Source organism: Pagrus major, chromosome 4 (genome assembly GCF_040436345.1).
Source record: "Pagrus major chromosome 4, Pma_NU_1.0".
NCBI lineage: Eukaryota > Metazoa > Chordata > Actinopteri > Spariformes > Sparidae > Pagrus > Pagrus major.
Genome location: NC_133218.1, coordinates 17,143,175 through 17,164,057, shown reverse-complemented (window position 1 = coordinate 17,164,057; position 20,883 = coordinate 17,143,175). Strand labels below are relative to the sequence as shown.

Sequence of the window (20,883 nt, the reverse complement as noted above, 5' to 3'; positions counted from 1 at the left end):
ATTGAAAAAGAGTGATTAATGTTTCTCCAATCCAAAGATATATTCACATTTGTATGTGTCATAGGCCTACGTACCATACTGACATTTCTACAAAACGTGGCACATCGCGTTCACATTACATTTTTATGACCTGACTTTCACATCTGGAGGTGAAGGAGATGGTGGTGGAGTTACAGGCCAGAAGTCTGCCAAGCCAGTGACTGCAGTTTGAGACTGCATTTAACCATTTTTACCAAAAATAGCTGTTTTGGGCCAAAACAGGATATTTTCGTCAGAGTCATTTATCTGATTTGTGATCAAGCAGTTGTTAGTGAAGCTAGAAACTGGGAGAACCACAGGATTTATTTCCTCTACTCTAGCCATTAGGGTTATTCACTAAAATCCACGCTAAGTCACTTATGTGAGCAGACGAATGTCCAGCCTGTCATTTACCAGGAATAACATTTAATCCAAACACAAAGACCCTAGGTGACCCTCTTGTTACCTCAGACACTGTATGTATTTGACAATGTAAGTGTGTTTGTGTGTGTGTGTACATTATTAATACAAATTAATACACACACAAAAGAGATATGACTTATATAGACCTTTTTTTGTTTAAGTGACTCTATTATTCCCAGTATTTTTATTTCTGATTACTGCCTCTTTAGAAACAATACTGCCATATTGATGAGGTCTCGGGAAATATAGAAGCTTCAGAACATATGAGCAAGGAGATGAGGCACAACGACAACATGACATGATAAAACGTTGATCTCCTGCTGCTGCTTTTGTCCACTGACAGAAACATATTGCTCAGTTAATGTTTCTGTGTCTCACACGAATTGCAAAATATGAAGGTACTCTTCATTCCAACAGCTACAAAATGTTTTTCTTTTTTCAAATTGAAAATTTAACCAACCACGTTTTCTTTTACTTTGTTAACTTTGATTTTGCCTACTTGTGCAACTGAGCCAAAGCAACAATAATATTAATAGGTTAACAGAACATGGTATATGCTTTTTTACCAATTGTGCTCAATATTTACCTCTCTATAATAATAACAACTTATTATTTCACTATTAATTCCATGTATGTACGACACATATTGCATGTGTCAGGAAAAACTTCAGGTATATTGTCGGATGTGTAATGGAGCAGGCAACAAACTTTCTTAAAGGACTACCATCTCAACGCCATGTGCATCTTCATCAGAGTCAGAAGTCGAAAATTGTATAGTGAAACCAATCTAAATGCAAATGGTGTCATTATTCTACAGCCATTACACTGTGTAAACAACATTCATAATGATTATAATGAAGTTAAGAGCAAAAAGCTTGTCTTGCCAGTTTAAGACATCTTTCTTCATCCGAAAGTTGGATCCAAGTATAGGTTTCATTTGTTGTTCCTATTGTAAAGTCCTCTGAGACAAATCAATGAATCTGGGCTACAAAAATGAAATTGATTTGACTTAAAGGAATCGTTCCACATCTTGGTAAATACACATACTCACATTGACCACTCCCATGTCCCTGTGTTGAAGGACTAGTTAGAGATTATTTGTAAAATGTGCTTATTCCCTCTTGCAGAGAGTTATATGAGAAGTGTTATACCACTCTTATATGTGTACAGTAAATATGAAGCTAAAGCCAGCAGCTGGTTAGCTTTGCTTTGCTGGCTAAGACTGGAAACAGGGAAACAGCTGGGCTCGGCCTGTCAAAAGTTATTTAAAAAATCCACCTTCCAAGACCTCCGAAGCTCACTGATTAACATGTTATAAATTGTTTGCAACACACAATATTGTTATACATTGTGTTGTTTTAACACCAAAGTGTAAAACGAACACATTGTGGTGTAACAAGGTGTTTACGTGTCGTACATTTCTTGGTTTTATCATTTCCAGCCTTTGTGCTAAGCTAAGTTAACCAGCTGCTGGCAGCATATTTACTTTACAGATATGAGAATAGTATCAATCTTCTCATCTAACTTCAACTTTAAGCTTAACATAAAGACTGAAGGGGGAAGGCATGTAGTTTGACATTCCCCAAAACGTCAAACTACTCCTTTAATGGAAAAAAAGGGGGATAAATGAGTGTTCTACTACAATGGCTGTTCAATATTTCCAGCCATCATTAAGAACATGTTGTTTTGTTCCATAGAGACCTTATTTTCTCCATTATAATGTTTATGACAGTACACATACTGAGGCTTTTTCAACTGGATCATCCCTTCTTACATATATACACACAACATATAGAAAGTATGTGATAAACATATGGCAGCAACCACAAATCCACCGAGCACTTCAGCACTTTTAGTCCACACACACACAGCACAAACAGCTTTGTCTCTTGCTGTGTGTAGTGTTCATGCTGTGCCACTAAGGGGCAGCACAGGAGCACCTTGAGTGAAGTCTGTTAATATTGGGTAAACAGTGTATGCAGAGCCAGGAAATAATCCCTTGAACATTTAACCTGCTGTTATGTTGTTGATATTTTCTCTGGCTCGTCGGGCTCACTGTGACGTGGTCGGTGCTATAAATAAGACTTTTGGTTCTATTGTAGACACTGTGACTCAACTCTGCTAGCCTTTACAGACAGGCCTCAAACCCTTATAGACATGTACACACACACACACACACACACACACACACACACACACACACACACACACACACACACACACACATAACACACACACACACACACACACACACTTGTTAAAACATGAATGTTGTGCAGGTCAGAGGGATTGAGGAGGGAGCCTGAACAATAGTGCAGGTGTGCAGCTGGGGGAAGAGGGATGAGAAAAGGGAATGAGGGTAGAATGATTTATTCATTTTGTGAGGAAGGAGAACAGAGACCAAAACACAGGGACAAATATAGCGAGGAGGAGGGGAAAGAAATAGAGGAAAATTATATATATTTATTCATCGTCATGGCTACTTTTATCACTAATTCTCCAGAGAGATCAAACTGAAATCTATAAAAACAATTGAGCATGATCCCCACATGAAAACAAGTCTGTAAAAGTGTGTTTTAAGTGGCTTAAAAGATGATACTGAATGTGATTTGACCTAAGCTCCTCAGGCAGGACGAGCCATTAGGGTCCTGTCCAAGATGCTCAGGTTACGACGCAGCTCATGTGCGGTTGAAAGGTCTGTGATCCAACCCTGATGTTTCATAGATCACTCAATACCACAACTGACAAACAACCCCAGGGACGACAAGCTATTAAAGGCCTCCCGGCAGCCCTCTTTAGACAAACTGCTGTAAATAACTGTGCCAACCCAAGAGGAACATCCGTACATTTAATATTCACAAGCACGTTCTCCTCTCCATTTGTGCTGATGTTGACCACTGCGGCGAAGCGTGTGGACACGTGGTGGGGTTCACATGTGTGTGCAGACATTTTCAGTGTCTGTGTGTTGTTCCCAGCCACGGCAGGAGGCTGAAAGCTCCTCGAGCAGACTGCCAGCTCCGCCAGCTCTACTCCAAAGTCAGTGAACTGCCAGAGCTCCAGATTACAGCAGATTACCGGGTGGGGTGCTCGTACACTTTCTCTGTTTGTGTGAGTGTGTGTGTGTGTGTCACGCTGTTTATTTTGCAACCACGTGGGGATGTTGAGTCCTCATAATCAGTGTAGACAAAGACAAAGTTTTCTTTGAAAAATGTGTTTTAAGCTTGAAAATTTTTGGTCTGAAATGTCCAATTAGTACCTTGTTGTTTTAATGTTCATCGAATATTTGACTGTAAAAATTAATGCTTTTGTGAAAATACAAAGTCAGGTGTTGTCACACACATTCCCACTCACACACACCCTTAGATCATTATTCTTTGGTGGCAGCAATAGAAGGATTGAACACGTGATACATATTCCCAGCATGTGGTGGATTAATACATTAATACTTTGTGGCTGAACCCCCCCACCCCTCCCTCCACATATTACTGCATCATAAAGAGATTACGGTCAGGGACAGGCCATGCCCAGGCAGGATCCTACCATCTGACATCAGCCGACGGGGGTGACTCATGGAGATAACAGTGACGGGACAGAGAAGTGTTTGACTTTGTGACGAAGCGTAGGTGCATAATTCCTTGTGAGTGCCATGTAGCTCTCGGCGAGTCCAAAGTCAAGCACATCAAAACGGACATAGAAAATGTTTCCTTTTCAGTGACGTGTTGGGTCAGCTGAAGGGAGGAGAGAGCAGGGACAGCAGGTGGGTGGGTGGGTGGCAGAGGAGATGGAGGGGGAGGGTCTGTGTCTGCAGATGTTGCTTGTCTGGATGCAGGACTTGCACAGGAATGTTTCAGAAAGATCTGTAAGAGTGAAAAATGTGGCATTGACAGACAGATGACAAGGAGTCTGCAGAAGAAAGGGAGGAGCAACAGAGAAAGACAAAAAAGAGGAAAAGAAGAAGGAGAGAAAGTAGACAGCTGCAAACAATGGCTTTGGCTTGTCTCGGTCTAGGCTGCGTCCCTGTGCGATCCAAAGGTACTGTGTGTAACATCAGTGTGTTCCTTAAAACTTGTTATTACCTGTTACCAGTACCTGTTATTGTTTGACAATGTTACATTACCTTGAATCGAGACAGGAATATGACTGCAGTGTCACTGTGATGATGGTATCATATGAAGTTACTCTCATCTACCAGGAAAAATATTTATCAATCTGTCTGACTTAATCACAACATGCAATATATTTTTCAACGAATCACTGTTGGATCAGTGTGTGTGCACACTACACAGTTGCTGAAGCGATATTGTTTGATTGTGACTTAAATTCCAAGTGATGAAAAACCCGATCAGAAAGTTTACATAGTGTAAACATTTAGGGCTGAAATGATTAGTCAATTAATAGATCAGTTTATGGACAGAAAATTAATCTACTAGCTTCATACTCTCATGAGAACATTTCCTGGTTTCTGAAAGTGGTTCACAAAAGTAAACTGCCTGCCTTTTTTGAGACATGTTAACACTTCATAATTCAAGCATGGGGTATTTACTGGCGTATTTTATGTCTGGAACAAAACGTGAAAATCTCTTAACCTTTGTTAACCACAGACCTTATTTCAGGCATTTAACCGAAAATCCATTTTAAAAAAAACAAACACCTGAGACGAGGAATTTCCGACTACAGCAGCTGATTTAACAGCTGAGGGCACTTAAAAGACAAAGACAAGGAGAGTTAGCTCCTAACACATACTCTCAAAGACTTCTATCGAGCACATATCTACTGAATGAAAGTGAAAATGACAACTACAAATTGTATTTACTGCACGTTTCACAAACACACTATATGAAGTAAAAATTGATGAAGAGGTAAAAAGTAATTGTTGATTATGCGGCCGCCATACTGCTGTGATGTCATCTGTGTATATGTTGGCGAAACTCAGACTAATTCCTGCGGCAATCTATTTGGGTATTTAGACTTTTAACGCTTGAAGACATCACTTTGTATTCTGGGAACTTGTAAGTGACTTTGATCACTATTTTGCGGCATTTTACTGACAAAATGATTGCTTGATCGATTAACTAAACATGGAATTAATTGTTAGTTGCAGACAAATAACCAAACAGCTACAATGATGTATGACGCTGTCAGACAGGTTGGAATACGATCCTTTGCACAACCTTAAAGCTAGTTAAGAGGGGTTACTGTATGTTAACTGGTTAATGTGTCATGTGATTATTATGTAGCGGTTCTGATCCACCCTGTATGCCCTGCCAGTGGGGAGTTCATCTAAAACTATTATTCCTGAAAATCAAAGTGTTATTCCTGCAAAGTTGTCAACAGTTTGAACACTGTGGCTGAATCATTATAAATATAAAAAATGAATAGCACTACCATTGATGAGATCAGGTTGTGTGTGGTGTGACTGCTGAGCCGTTGTATGCCCTCTAACAGAGCTAACAGTGCACAGTTTTTTCCTCTGCAGAACTGGCCAGCCAGTGCTTCTTATATAACAGCTGTCTACTACGACAAGATTCTGCAGCTACTGCCATAGGGAGTGTGCTGCCTGACCCAGATACACCCTAATACATTCTCCACTAATGACTTACATTCACTCACATCTGGACCAGAGAGAGAGACAGACAGACAGACAGAGGGATACAAAATCATATAGCTGTACCAGAAAGCGAAAGAGCAATATCAAAGCAGTGACATGTGGAGAGTCAGCGTCCTCATTGCAAATGTCATGGATGGTTGTGCCTGGTTGTCATGTTTTTATAGTCGGTTGGCATGGCTTTTTATTCCACTATAGTGTAACACTGGATCAATATTGTTCTTGTTCCCCATCTCCTCATTCTTTCTCTTCTACTCTAAATGTTTGTGGATCTCAGAGACCATAAAGCTCATATCAGCCAAGCCTCTTAGATATTTTGAAAAAACTCATCCACTCTCAGGTAATGAAAATTAGACCCATTAGCCAGATGAGGTGATAGTGATGCCATAAAAAACACTTTTACATTTCAGCCAATAACTGAACATGACACATTTACAACCTCTGCATTGACAGTGACAGTTGTCAGTTGAAATGGCTCTCCTTACACCACACCACATAAATTATCACAAATTTGGGCCAGTCGGGCTGTTTCCTTATATTTGATGTGTTCTGTCTTGATCAAAGATTGAATGAAGCCCATTTGTAGCAAAGAAGATTTGAATATGTTGAATATATTGTGAATCTATATTAGGGTGATGCTGATTGAAATAAACACCTGACTGCTATCATCCAACCACATTTTAAAAGCTCATAAAGGCTGATATGTTGTTTTAAATCTTGAAAGTTCCTGTCTACACTCAGTCCATCCGTCTATTGATTAAGCAGGGTAGCCTCAATGATCTTTTCCATAGAAGCCCTTTTGGGGTATTCCCAAATGCTTCTACTTTCTAGCTACTGACTCTGCCAATAGGAAAAGGAGGGACATCCTTATTGGTTGCCAAAACAATGTCCACCTGGCCCTCTTAGTGCAAAACAGCAGCAGTTTGACACAAAAGGTCTTGGAGTTGCTCTTCTTTCGATAGCTGAGTCGGGCTGATTGTACCTGTCAGCTCATTAGAGTGTTCTGGCACAGGACTGCCAAGTTTTCACCTGTAGACTTTGGCTGTGTGGGCTAAGGATCAGCTTCCATTAGCAGCTCTTGGTCTGGTTTTGGGCCAGCCTCTGGCCTGTTCTGCCAATCTTCTGGAGTCTGGAGGTACCAAGTAGGCTGCAAACTGGCATTACGCCAAAAGGTATAAGACCCACCATTCCACCGTGTCACTGCCGTGTTTGGCCTACCTATCAAAACAACATGTTCTCATTCTGGGGTCAAGTTAGCAATAAAATATATGCAACATCTTTTTACACTTTCAAAATAAAGGCACCAAAACTACGATCATGGTTTGGCTTAAAATAACTATTTGCTTAAAATCACACAGGGCTGGAACTCAGCCCTTCTGGGTCAAAGCTCTGTGACTTACCCAACCCATCTGTACCTCCTCCCTGTGCAGACTTTCTGGTGTTTTAATACTACATTCATCCTTTGCATCCATCATCACTGTCGGCTGGTACTGTACTTTTTGCGCGTAGATGAGGGAAACCATTACCCTCACACGCTGACCTGTAGTTGTTCAACAGGTCTATTACCCGCTTTGGCATTAAACTGGCCTGTAGGCAGAGTAGTATGACTCCATGGAAGTTTAAACACACCTTCCTGCCCTAATACTTGGGGTATGCAAGAGAAGAGCTCATTTGTACCACATGTAGACAGATAATGTGGAAAGGCATACATTTTTATAGCAGGGCTCGAGACTAACAGTGTCCGGTCGTCCTGGGGATGATAAAAAAAGGTTGAAAGGGATTTTTGTATGTATAGAGTATATATGACTATCACTTAACAAATGACAAACCGAGCACCAACAACAACAAACTGAAGCTTCTCATGCTGTCTCACCACAGCGCTGTGTCAGGGCTAGCTGCTATCACTGCTGTCCTTAACAGCCACACTCGAAGGCCATAAAAAGTTAGCCATTATTGAGATGAGTAAGACTTGAAAAAAGTTTAATTATGGGGAAAGGCTTGCTGCTTCACAACCACACACCTGGCCTCACACAGCGTGAAGTGAGCATTACTGTGACAGACACACCTGCATTCACCGTTCCAACGTCAGAAAGGTGTGGGTGGACTGGAGTGTACTTGCACGTTTAGACACCTTTCCTCAAATTTCTTCAAAGTTTTTATCCATCCCATCCATCCATATCGACAGAGTGTGAAGAAACAACTGATTGCTGTTATGTCAAAGATGTCTGTGTACTGCATTGCAGAGATGTTAGCATGGTAACCAATTGCCTTGTTAACACTCTTCATTCAAACTCGACATAAACGAAATCAAACTCACCAACACGATAAAGTTCATATACAACTTAATTATAAACATCTGCTTTGCTTTGGTGTAATCTTTGAGCCTTTATAGAACGCCTGTGCGCTGCTGCATGACTCTCTTCTCTGTATTGAACTGCATCTTTTTACTACATAGTGTTTCCTACCTTCATTTTCACTGTGCCTCCTCTCCTCTCCTCTCCTCTCCTGGTGCTGTTGGCAAGTCCTGATGATGACAGTAGAAAGTTGCTGACGTTGCACCTGCAGATTTCAGGATGAGGGGAAACAAAGATGGAGGAATACAGTAAGGAGTGGGATGATGGGTGAAAGACAGAAAGAGAGCAAGGGAGACAAGGTGTACGTTACATGAATGTGTATGTGTGCTCAGCCATGTCTTGACTGGTCCTGGATGTTCGTGATGGGTAACTCCCAGCAAAAGCTTTATTACAATCGAATGCAGATGAGGAAGAAGCGGTGCAGGACAGCGAGAATGAGGCAGGAGCGGGGCAATGCAGGTACGGAAGAGAGGTGAAACCAAAAGATGCGGAATACAAAAACTTTGTTACATGCTGCTGGTCATTTTTTTGGGGGAAATTATTTGTATTCCTGGTGGAGTCTCTGAGATATTAACTTTGAATCCAGCACTGCATTGTTCATGTTTTGCTGAGTCTTTTTGGGGCTTGTGAGTTGCTGCCAGAGGGAAGGTTGGCGAGGTAGTGAGCCGAGTGGTAAAGAGGGAAAAGGTGATACACCCTGTGTGGACCAGTCTGATTTTAAATATAATTTATTTTTACAGTAATTGTAGACTTTATAGGTATATATTCAAGCCCCCAAATTTGATTGCTGCTTCACTTGGATATTTGCGCTTCCCTGTGCAAACTGATTTATGTGGAGAGTTTGGTGCTAGAAGGATGAAAGTTTCTCTGTGCTAAGGCATTTACATACAAGCATGATTTTGTGACATCACAATGTTTTTGGAGCCAATCATCATTCACTATGCAACTAAAAGAAGAGTGATGTGAAAGCATGAAACCACGAGCACACAATGGACTATCTATCTATCTATCTATCTATCTATCTATCTATCTATCTATCTATCTATCTATCTATCTATCTATCTATCTATCTCTCTCTCTCTCTCTCTCTATCTCTCTCTGATGCCGTTTTAGCACTGTAATTTGAGGACCAGGATGAGAAGACACCTTCATATTGTAGCAGCAGCAAGAGGGCAAGAAATTGGTACCAAAGAGGAAGAGAAGGAAGCAAAGCCACAGTTACAAATCAATCAGTTTTCTAAGAAACACCTTTGTTTACAGCCTGGTTCCAATATTCTACTTCTCAGTCCCTTTTTTCCCCGTTATTAAGGTAATTACCAATCACAGTCACAACCAGGAATAACAAAATATTCAAAGCATGTTTTTGCAGATTTTGCAGATCTGTCAGTTTAATGAGCAGAATAGCTCTATGAAACTAGTACAAGGATCTCCCAGAACTTCCTTAAACATTTCAGCTTTTACAAAAAAGAAAATAATGTGACAAATGCCATTATGCTGAATTTCATCATAAATTAGCTTCAATTTGTCTTACTACTGTTGCTGTTTAACCTCTACAATAGTGGATACAATTTCACCTACCACAGGAGTTTGTACAGCTTTTGGTTGTGTTTTATGATCGTTATCTTCATTAATGTTAAAGACACAAGGTTTGATATGCAAAACAAGAAAATAACTGTATCTGTATGTGACAGTCTTTTGGGCAGAAAGTTGTATAATTGTTTATTTAGCTCAAATAAGCTAGCCTGCTGTGCTTCTTTAACTTTGTAGTTTAAACTGGCCGAGTGCTGCTGATGTGAGCTCGCTGATTTAATTGCAGACAAATATGAGCCTTGATGCGTAATGAAAGGTTGCCTGGCTACTGATGTACTGTGTGGCTTTCAAGGACACAATTGCATTATGGATTCTGAGTTAAAAGAGGGGAAATAGGATTCATAATAAGAGCTAAAGGGGCGCTGAGAGCAGATAAGAGAGATGGATGATCACAGTCCTCTCTCCTCGTCTGTAAATCAAACGTTTTAATCCTTGGAAATGAAAGTTAGAGACTCTCAGTCGTACATCATTCATGATGACAGGCCTGTTGTGTTTTCTGATGGTAATATGTTGTGGTGGCAGTAAACATGGAGGAGTGTGAGAGATGTGCAGTGGTCTGTTGGTACATGCAGTGTTGCAGTAGTGAGGTGTGTTTAGCTGCCACCTGCTGGTGTGTCACAGCCTTGTCTCATGTTTTAATTTCCAGAGGTTTTTGATATTCCTTACATCAAACTTTCTTCATAGTTTTGTGTGTATCAGTATGCCAAAATGTAGTTTTAACATATTTTTTTTGATAATGTAATCATGTTCTTCACATTAATAAAATGTAGACCATTTAATACATACAAAATACCTCAAACTAATTGACATGTGTGGCAAAAGGTAGCATTCCAACAAATGTACAGGTTGGTTTCAGGGGCACAGAATGGATATAATATGCAGTGAGAGGAGGAAGTATTAGGGGTCATCGCAGTCCTACATGTATTTTTTTTCACTCCAGCCTGCTGGTTGGTCAATGACCATGGTTCTTTAAGATTCAAAGATAAATTCTCAGTTCCCTTTGAATGGACAAATAACATAAATGCCTGTAAGTTTGGAACAGGGGCAAGACAGACAGATTGATACAGTGCACAGTGGACATTGAGTTTTAAAAGCATATAGTATCTTCTGGCCAAAACAATGCATCAAAAAGAGTATGGAGTAACACAGAAACAACTTAATATACAGACCAGTTGTAATTTATTTGATCAAAGAGTCCATAGAGATTTAACACGTTCGCTCTCTCTCCTCTCTCATCTTAGCGGTGTCGAACCTGGATATAGAGAGTAAGCTGTCGCTTCACTATCAGGCTCCATGGCACCAGCAACACAACGTGTTTCATCCCTGTACCCGACCACCATGTCTGGAGGAGCTGCACAGAAATGCTCAGCTCAGTCTCAGAGCCCTGCACCGAGGTAAGAGAGATTGATAGCACCTGCACTGTTGCATACACTGTGTACAAATTACATGGATTGTGAGTTTTCAAGTGCTGGTGTTTGGGTTAACAGACGAACAACAGCACCACCGCTCCACGAGTCGGGAGAGAAACAGGGTGACCATCTCTATCTCAGTGGCGCCCCCCATGCCCACCTTCCCCTCACCACACTCTATCCGCCGGCAACAGAGGAGTCGCCTGGCACGAGCGGTGAGAAAAACACACTGTGCACAAGGGAAAATATGATATATCTCACAATCAACCAATCAGGGGGTAGTTATCTAGGAATGGGTTATTTTAAATTGCAGGAACTACAACTGTCGTATGTAAGTGTAGTTCTCATCAAGCATTTCACACTTGTAGGTCAATAAATTCTGGGCTTGTGTCACTTAATGTGGCTTGGGTTCCCTTGTTCATGTTGAGTGAGGTAGGGGATAGTGAGGAAGACAATGAAGACAATTTCAGTAGAATATCACTGAAATTAATCTTAATCTCTATTTTTTTGTGCATCTTTAGCTCTTCTTAAATATGTGTTACAATAAACTGACACAGTATCTCATTCTGATGTTGCCATACAGCAAGAGAGAGCAGAGAGGGAACGAGAGTTAGACTATCAACCCAGGAAGGTAAAACGGATACTTGTGTGTTCATGTCCATTAATGTCGCTTGCGTAAGATTTATGTTATATCCTCCTGTGTGTACAGTTACTGCTGTGTGTCTGGGGTTTCATGTAACACCGTGCTACAGCACTACATTAGATACCACTGTCAACATCTTTTCCCTTTTATGTGTGTATGTGTGTGTGTCTGTGTGTGTATTGTACCTGTTGACTGTATACCAGTGTACTGTGGTTATATTTTGTTTAGAACTTGTGTCTTTTTTAGTGCGCCAACTTTACCTTAATTTCTTTCTTTCTGAATCTCTTAAAGGAGAGGACCGTGAGAGAAACAGAGATCCAGACTATTCAGAGAAAAGTAAGAAAAACTCACTCACACATGGTCAGAAAATTTTTTAAATCACATCTAGTCTGTTAAAAGACTTCACTAATTTTACACGTTAAGCAAGAAATGTTCATATATGTGTGTTTTCCTGCTGCCATAGGAGAGGCCAGGGAGAGAAGCAGATATTCAGACGATCCAAAGAAAGGTAAGAAAGCCTTTTGAATGGCGCAATAACAACTACAACAGATTCCACTGCCATGAAACTCAGGTTTGAATAAAAAAGACAGGGTAAATGAGCGCAACAAAAGCATTAAGAAGAAGTTTTAAACATGAGGTGACAAATAAGAATATGTGATGTGGAGTGGAGATTGTTTAAGATTGTTAGAGAGGTGAAACTGGAGAAAAAAATAAACACAACATTGTCAGACTCATTCATCTTTCATCTTTTTTTTCTTTTACTTTTCTTTTAATCTTTTTCTTTAAAATTATTTTATCTTTTGATTACTCATGTCATCTGTTCTTTTGTTTTTCTTTTGTTGTATTTTGTGTTCATAGTTTGAGTGCTTTTACTCACTTCACCCTATTGAAGGTTGCATCTTCATTCCATGGAGTAGAAAGGTATCAAGAATTTGTGTTCTTCTAACTTTCTGTTAATCCTTTATTCATGTTAGTTGTCCAGCAGTTTCTTTTGTATTTAATTATCGATAGCTTCACTCTTCACTACCTTTAGTATTGTTTCTGCTGTGACACAAATCTCCTGAATTTAGAGAAATAGTGAAATAGTGACTGCTTCATGCTACACTGCGCCATTGTAAAGAATTCCTTTTAGTCTGTACAACTAAGCAACTTGTGTATTAAAAATGTAGGACTGTAACTACCACAGCACCTACCATATATATAATGTTGCTGCTGTCTGTCTGTTTCTTCCAGGCTACCTCGACAGGGGAATGCGAAGGTGGTGAGGTCCTGGGCAGCCACAGAGCCAAGGCCTCAGCCCCCAAAGCCCCCTCGACCCAGGACAAACAGACAAACTGGTCCAAGGAAAACCTCCCACCATCAGATCAGAAGTCAACTGCCGATTCTCACACCATCTCCTCCTGCATCATCCCCATCAACGTCACAGGTAAGACGAAGAAGAGAAAAGGAAAAGTAAGAAAGAGCAAGGTTAGCTCTAATGAAAGATCAGGTTATTCTGAAGTAGACAGAAAAAAATCTGTATTTTGTATAATTTTTTTCTGAACATAGAAAGTACTGTTAACCTCTACTGCGTCAAATAGTCTACTGTATTCATAAATATATTACGCTTTTTTTATGGCTTATGTCATCTGTGTTGTTATTGCAGGAGTTGGGTTTGACAGGGAAGCAAGTGCTCGTTGCTCTCTCGTCCATTCCCAGTCAGTTCTTCAGAGGAGAAGGAAGCTGAGGAGGAGGAAGACTATCACGGGAATACCTAAAAGAGTACAACATGACATGGGTATGTTATAGAGCACACCTGGTCATTTAGGGGGAGATTTAAGGACAATATACTGTACATTTGTAGGTCTGGCAAATTGTTAGTGGTTTTATTAACATTTACCAGTTAAATAATTAAGATCCAGGGATGAGGTGACTAATACAGCCATGAGTTAACTGGGGCAATCTAAATGAGCAGCAGCACTCGTATGCGGACAAAAAAAAAACATGGCAGTCGATTAAATCTTCCCAACCCAAACTATACTGGCTACTTGTGAAATATCTCCTGGGTTAAATTCAACCCATATACTTGCAGTTACACATACATGCAGTTTATAATGCAATGGACAATTCTCAGGTACATTTCAGATTATTTTGTTTTGTTTTTGGATCCAAAATATATGGTTTAGGTAAAATGGCTTCGTTAGCTCTGGATTTGTTTACAATCTGATCATGAACAAGGGAGGTCCCGATTCTTAGCAATAAAGCCAGTGTGTAAAATGTTACCATTACCTTTACAACTCAAGGCCAAAACAACAAAAATAAGATTTTGTTGTAATAAATAAATACAATTTATTAATACAATTTTCTTTTAAGCCTTGTTGTTTAGTGGTTCGCCTTCCAATGTAGGGACCACGTTTGGTAATCTTTTCCTTATATCCTCTCAAGAAAAGTTCTGTACATGATATTTCAGACACTCAGCATGCTTTGTCTCTTTGCATTCAGACTCAGATGAATCACCCGTAGCAAGAGAGCGCACAGTGATTGTCCATGCCAACCCCCACCAACTCTCTCTCTGTCATGAAGACCTCTCAATTAGTGGTCGTCTACATCACACGCGTGACTCTGGCTGCCAGACAGATGATTTCCTTATAGCATGTAAGTTTCTGAGAATGGACAAGTATTTTTGTTTTTTATTGCAGTTATTTTTTAGTTTATCAGGCTCCTATATTTGTTCAATGGACTTGATCAAGGAGAACTGATCTGATGATTTGTAGGATAATGTTTGGATCTACTCCTTCTGCCATTCCTAAGGTTGCACAGTACAACCATATGAGAGCTGCCAATAATATAAAACCAGTAGTTTCATCTTCATTTTAGATTCATCAAACTGAAATTCAAATGATTCATTTATGATAACTTGGTCAACATCAATGTGAATTAAGAAATGTCTTACCCTTTTCCCTCTCTCTCTTCTGTCTCTCCCTTTTCAGGTACAGCTGCTCCCTCCAGAAGGCGCATCAGAGCTCAACGTGGCCATCAGGGAATCCCTGCCTCTCTATCCCATTCAACGGGCAATATTTCTTCCCTGGGTGACCAGTCAGACTCCACATACACCAGTGTTGCAACCCACAGTGGACGCTTGCGTTCTCGTAGCCTACCACGAGAGGGTGGTCGTCTGATGGACAGTGACGAGGATGACGATGATGACAACTATGATGATGATGATGAAGACGAGGAATTGTCACCATACGAAGCAGAGGACTTTATTCCACCTGGCCCTAGTCCAAGAATGAAGATGATGATGATGAAGGATGAAGAGGAGAGTACAGATGACCAGGCAGCTCCTGAGCCACTGCAACTTGGAAGCCTAAAAAGGCTGCAACGATCGGGGGAAAGAGACAGAGGGGGTGGAGGAGGAGGAAGCCCAGAGCACAGCTGGATGGAGAGGGGCCGTTCTCGCTTGCCCCGCAAGGCTGACATGGGCAGCTGTGAGATCTCATCGAGTTCAGATACTTTCAGTAGCCCTATTCACTCTGTGTCTACAACAGGAGTTCTTGGCAGCCATGTGGACCACAAGGAGGACCACCAGTCATCAAGCGGGAACTGGAGTGGTTCCAGCTCCACCTGCCCCTCTCAGACATCTGAAACCATTCCCCCACCCTCTTCTCCACCACTGACAGGCTCATCCCACTGTGACTCAGAGCTGTCTCTCAACACTGTGCCCAATGCCATTGATGAGGGATTCTCCCTGGATCCCTCATACCACTCTGACCTCAGACCCCAGGGGCAGGGCCACAGGTCAAGCTCGTTCACATCCTCAGCCACAGACCAGCTGGACGATGCAGGGGTCAGTACGGCCAGTGAGGGGGAGTGGACATACCCTCCGGACCAAGACCAAACTGATCCAGACCATGACCCTGACCAAACCCAAAACCTGGGCCAGAGCCACAGGTTAGCCCAGGAGTACGGCTCCAAAGGTCTAGAAGACCAAACCTGTTTCAGTGAAAACAAGACCACCAACACTGAAAAAGAGCCTGGCTCTCATTACCCATCTGATACAGAAGGTTTCTACTCCTCTTCTGTGCATTTTGGGGAGTGTAACCAGAATTACAGAGGATACATGTATAACTATGCAGACCCAGGACCTGACTGTGGCCAATCCAACACTGTGGCAGTACCACTATCCCATGGAGTTTACTCCCAGCCCTCAGCCGACTTCAGGGCAGGCACTATGACCTTGGGGAGGACTTGTCGTCCGCTGAGGAAACCAAAAGCAAAACCTCCACCACCTAAACGGACCTCCTCGCTAAAGGAAACCAGTATTAGTGTTGATGTTGGAACGGATACACAGGCAGATCAGGATCAACCAAAGACGGTTAGTGAACAAGAGCTTACCTTGTCTTCCACAGATATGAAGCTGGAACTGGAGCTAGAGCTTGGAGGTGCTCCAGAACCATTACAGACATCTTGTCTAGTGGCAGAGCCATTGGGAACTTGGGGAATGGGACTGAGAGAAACCGTGGACATAGTAGAGCCCATGTCCTTCAGCTCTGCAGATACACACTCATTTAAGGACGAAGGTGCTGTGCAATCTGACTATGCAGACCTGTGGCTTCACAACACTGAGCTTAAGTCCAGCAATGGAGAGTACACGTCCATGTCCAACTCAAGCACAGCCACAGGCACTACTGTAATGGAGTGTATCAAGTCACCAGACAGCTCTTCCTCCTCCACAGAAGCCCAAACCCAGGCTCTTGCCCAGGCTTCAGAAATCAGGGCAACTAGTCCACCTCTCCCACCTGGAGACTTCAAACTTGGGTCACCTGAGAAGCTGGCTGGCCTGGCCTCACCATCAAGTGGCTATTCCAGCCAATCAGAGACTCCTACATCAACCTTGCCCTCATCTTCGGCAGCATTCTTCCCAGGACCTCTGTCTCCCTCAACTGGCAAAAGAAAGCCGAAGGTGCCCGAGAGGAAGTCTTCTCTCTCATCACTGCAGCACTTCCCCAGAGATGGAGCCTCTATTTCCTCTGGCTATAAGAGAGACCCAGACTTCCCACCTCCACCTTCTCAACTTGATCTCAATGTTCTTCATGGTGGTTATGTCAGACACACACTATCCCACCGGACGTACCACATGCACACGCTCCACCACAGCAAACACAGAGTTGCAAATGTTTTAGCCACTGGAACAAAGCTGTTGGCCCCTGAGGCATCAAATACCAACCCACCACCACCAAACACTGCTCCAAAAATCCCAAGCTCTAATCTATTGGTGATAACTCCTTCTGCTCTTCGTTCAGTGCAGCTCCATTCTATTAGCCACTCTACGGAAAGTGCTACCGCTCCAGATCAGGAAACAGCAAGTGGAGCAGAGACCGTCACGAGACCCAAATGTCCTCCAAGTGCTTCTACTCTTGCTCCACCACCTGTTAACACTAGGCCTCTACCACCGCGTAGACCGCCTCCCAGACCCCCAGCTCATGACCACACCTCCTCCCCTGAACACTTGCAACCACCTCCCCCTGGCCGCCACCCTGATGGGCCTCCATCCTATGAAAGTCTGTTACTCAGACAGGACCGCTATGGACCTGGAACCTTCTGGGCAATGACAGCCTTCAGAACCCGGATGGACCCATCATCAGAACTCTCCGATGAAAGCTCACCCTTGCATCGGCCTGTGCCACGTGCTCCTCACCCTTCGCCTGTGGATCTACACACGCATATACACTCACACACAGAGTTCAGAGGGCTCACACACTCAGCTCATGCACACCCTGAGTTTAGGGTTTTGGGGGAGCGCTCATTCTCCCAGGATGATGATGATGATGAAGATGAGGAGGAGGAAGAGGAAGAGCAAATGAAAGAGCCACCGAGGGTAACATGTTCCAGAGGAGGCATGCGATCGGACCACCCTCCACCCCCAGCATACGAGTTGCTGGGGGGATCCCACTTAGACTCAGGGCCCTGGGCTAGTCCAGTCAAAGTGCCTGGTACCATAATGGAGACATCGCATCCTTACCTAATCAGCGATGCAAGGAAAGGAGGACAAGAAGATCAGGAAGAAGAGGAGGAAGTGACATCAGGTGCTACCAGAAGTGCCCATCAGCAGCAGCTACATGAGAGCAAAGATGACTCCACCACTCCTGACACTGAGGATTACTTCAGTAAAGGTAAGATTTTAAACTAAATCTAACTGACAGAAGTAGCAATCTTTTCTAAACATTACGGAAAATAAGATGCTGGGATGTATTTACATTAAGACAGAGCCAAACTGCAATAGCTGATAAATCATGTTGTAAACTTTAATCATAAATTCAAAGCATGGTTAAAGAATGGTTATTTCACCTATTGTATACTAAATGATCAGACAACCAGATGACATGTTATAGGGATCTTCTGTGCTGCAGATTCCACGCCCAGTGATAATTCACTCTCCCCCCTGACGGATGACACCAAAGTGGATGAGGATGTTATCTTAACATCACCCAACAAGTCCCGCACAACTGAGGACCTGTTTGCCATGATACACAGGTACTGCAAATGTTGCAGTGGTGGTTAATCTGTTTGACTCTCTGTCTACAGTATTTTTCAGATTTTAGTGCTTATGCTCATCCACTGTCTGTCTTCTTCCTCACTCAGATCCAAGAGAAAGGTCCTGGGACGTAAAGATTCAGGAGACTTAAATGTGAAGTCTCGTCTCTGCCCTACAGCACCAGTGGCTCCTGTCTCCACCGTCATTATCCCACCAGCCCCTCCTCTCAACATACCAGCCACCTTACCCACTGCTGCTGGGGCACAACGTGCCCCTGTGCCAATTTACCGCAGCGCCAAGAAATCCAGCACATCAAACGAGGAGTTTAAACTCCTGTTGCTAAAGAAAGGTAGCAGGTCTGATTCCAGCTACCGTATGTCAGCTACAGAGATTCTGAAGAGCCCTATAACCCCTAAAACCCCAGGGGAGTCCATTCAGGAAGGGCCCATAAGACAAGCTGAGGAGCCACTCTCTACACTCCAAGAGCCCCCCATTCCCGGCCTGGACCCAATCCAGATACCGGGCCTTTTCCCCAGGGCCAACTCTGAGAGTTTTACCCCTAAAACCTTGCCTATGTCAGCTGCATCTCGACAGGGACGTTCTCGGATTCCCCCTGTAGCCAACAGCAGTCGCTACAGTACACGCAGTCGCCTCTATACAGCCCCCATGCAAGCCATTTCTGAAGGGGAGACGGAGAACTCAGATGGGAGCCCCCATGATGACAGATCATCCTAAAACCACCTGATGAGAGATGTCCTCTACTCTTAGCTGTGTCATGCATTTGAAAAGGCCCCTCTTACTTTTCTAATCTTTGGTGTGTCATCAAGGCCAAAAGCATAATTCTTCTGACACACAAAATCTGACTGTTGCTATACTGCACTCTACTATTCTATTTAAGGGTGTCATACAGAGTGTTGTGAGATGCTGAATCATAAAGGGATGATTATGAAAACTTTGAGGATATACCTAAATACTGTATCATCAAAAGAATAGCTCCCTCGTAGTTGAAAGAGCAAGACATAAGACCTATTTTGATTGAACTGTCTTTTTTTAAAAAAAAGAAAAAAAAAGTCCCAAATGTTTGCTAAATTATAATGAGAAAATACATTTTGTGGAGTATGGAAAACGTGCGTGTGCATGTACAAACACACGCAACATCCACTGATATTTCTACTTCTTGTGTTTTGAATGGTGTGGGCGTGTGTGTGTGTCGCTGAGGAACTGCTTTGTATTAAAATGAAAAATTCTTATGAAATTTAATATTCTTTCAACTTTTGGTGCCCAAAGCATTGGTCAGACTTCCCAGAGTCCATACTCAATATTCCTGCCAACAAGCAAGGGTTGTTCAGTGGTGGAAGTTATTAACAAAACAGCACCAACTTATCTATTATATTTCCATCTGCAGACCTGGCATAGAAAGTATATCACACAGAGCCAATCATATATTTCTTCACATTAATTATATCCAAAAAGATAACATGATGCATGTATTTTTGTAAAACTGCGCCTCAGAACATGATGATAAAGTTTCACCATGTTGCATGACCCTATATGGAAACATCCCCTGGATCCTGGTTTCTGTCGACATTTTTGTGGTTCCTTTGTATTATAAGAATGATTAGTCTTTCACTGTGAAAGGTTTTAGTGACATTTGTACCACATTGACAGTGATCTAAATTAATTTGTCTTGGATTTGAGTGTCTAACAAGAAGGAACAAGGGCTTGTGCCTAGACGGGGCCAATTTGATAAAGATACAGGCTAATTTTGGACAATCGCACAGTGGCCTTTCTCTACTAGAGGTGGTTGTAAGCAGGGCATTTAAGCATCCCTGCACATGGACCTATGCCATGTTCCACCAGAGTTCAATCACATACTACCAACCTTGAAATCTAGTATGTTTAGACTGATTTAGCTTTTCCAGCAGCTGGCCAGTCTTGCTGTGCTGACTTGAAGTGGGAAAGTGCATTTCAAAACAGTTTTAAAGATACCATTGAGTGCAGACGGTGAAAATGCTTTAGAGGGTCCTCAATCGGTTTGACTAGAGGTTAATTTGGAAAGGTTTCCAAGAACCAACCTCGCTTTTGCACTTCATGATTCTTCAAGAATATTCCTTGAAAAGAAAATATATCTTATAATGAAATTGCATATGTATATTTGTACTGAATATAAAAAGTAATATCTATATAAAACAACAAGCAGAAATTTTATAGGGAATCAACCTGAGTGTAGCAACGAAGAACAGGTCTCACTGATACTAACATTACACATGACTCTTAACAATGTACACTGTACTCCTCTCCTTGTTGCCTCTCCTTCATTTGCACTG

At 42.2% G+C, this 20,883-nt stretch overlaps 1 protein-coding gene across 1 annotated transcript in view; it reads left to right on the top strand.

Moving 5' to 3' along the window:
- nhsb (Nance-Horan syndrome b (congenital cataracts and dental anomalies)) overlaps positions 1 to 19,291 on the top strand; it is a 52,496-nt gene extending 33,205 nt beyond the window's left edge. Inside the window, exons 2-13 of the mRNA XM_073464964.1 lie at positions 11,232 to 11,384; positions 11,478 to 11,614; positions 11,983 to 12,030; positions 12,334 to 12,378; positions 12,506 to 12,550; positions 12,901 to 12,963; positions 13,276 to 13,468; positions 13,688 to 13,819; positions 14,524 to 14,676; positions 15,012 to 18,194; positions 18,432 to 18,555; positions 18,664 to 19,291. Coding sequence (XP_073321065.1) covers positions 11,232 to 11,384; positions 11,478 to 11,614; positions 11,983 to 12,030; positions 12,334 to 12,378; positions 12,506 to 12,550; positions 12,901 to 12,963; positions 13,276 to 13,468; positions 13,688 to 13,819; positions 14,524 to 14,676; positions 15,012 to 18,194; positions 18,432 to 18,555; positions 18,664 to 19,291 — 4,904 coding nt within the window. The remainder of the gene's footprint in view (positions 1 to 11,231; positions 11,385 to 11,477; positions 11,615 to 11,982; positions 12,031 to 12,333; positions 12,379 to 12,505; positions 12,551 to 12,900; positions 12,964 to 13,275; positions 13,469 to 13,687; positions 13,820 to 14,523; positions 14,677 to 15,011; positions 18,195 to 18,431; positions 18,556 to 18,663) is intronic.
- Positions 19,292 to 20,883: the final 1,592 nt, after the last annotated feature.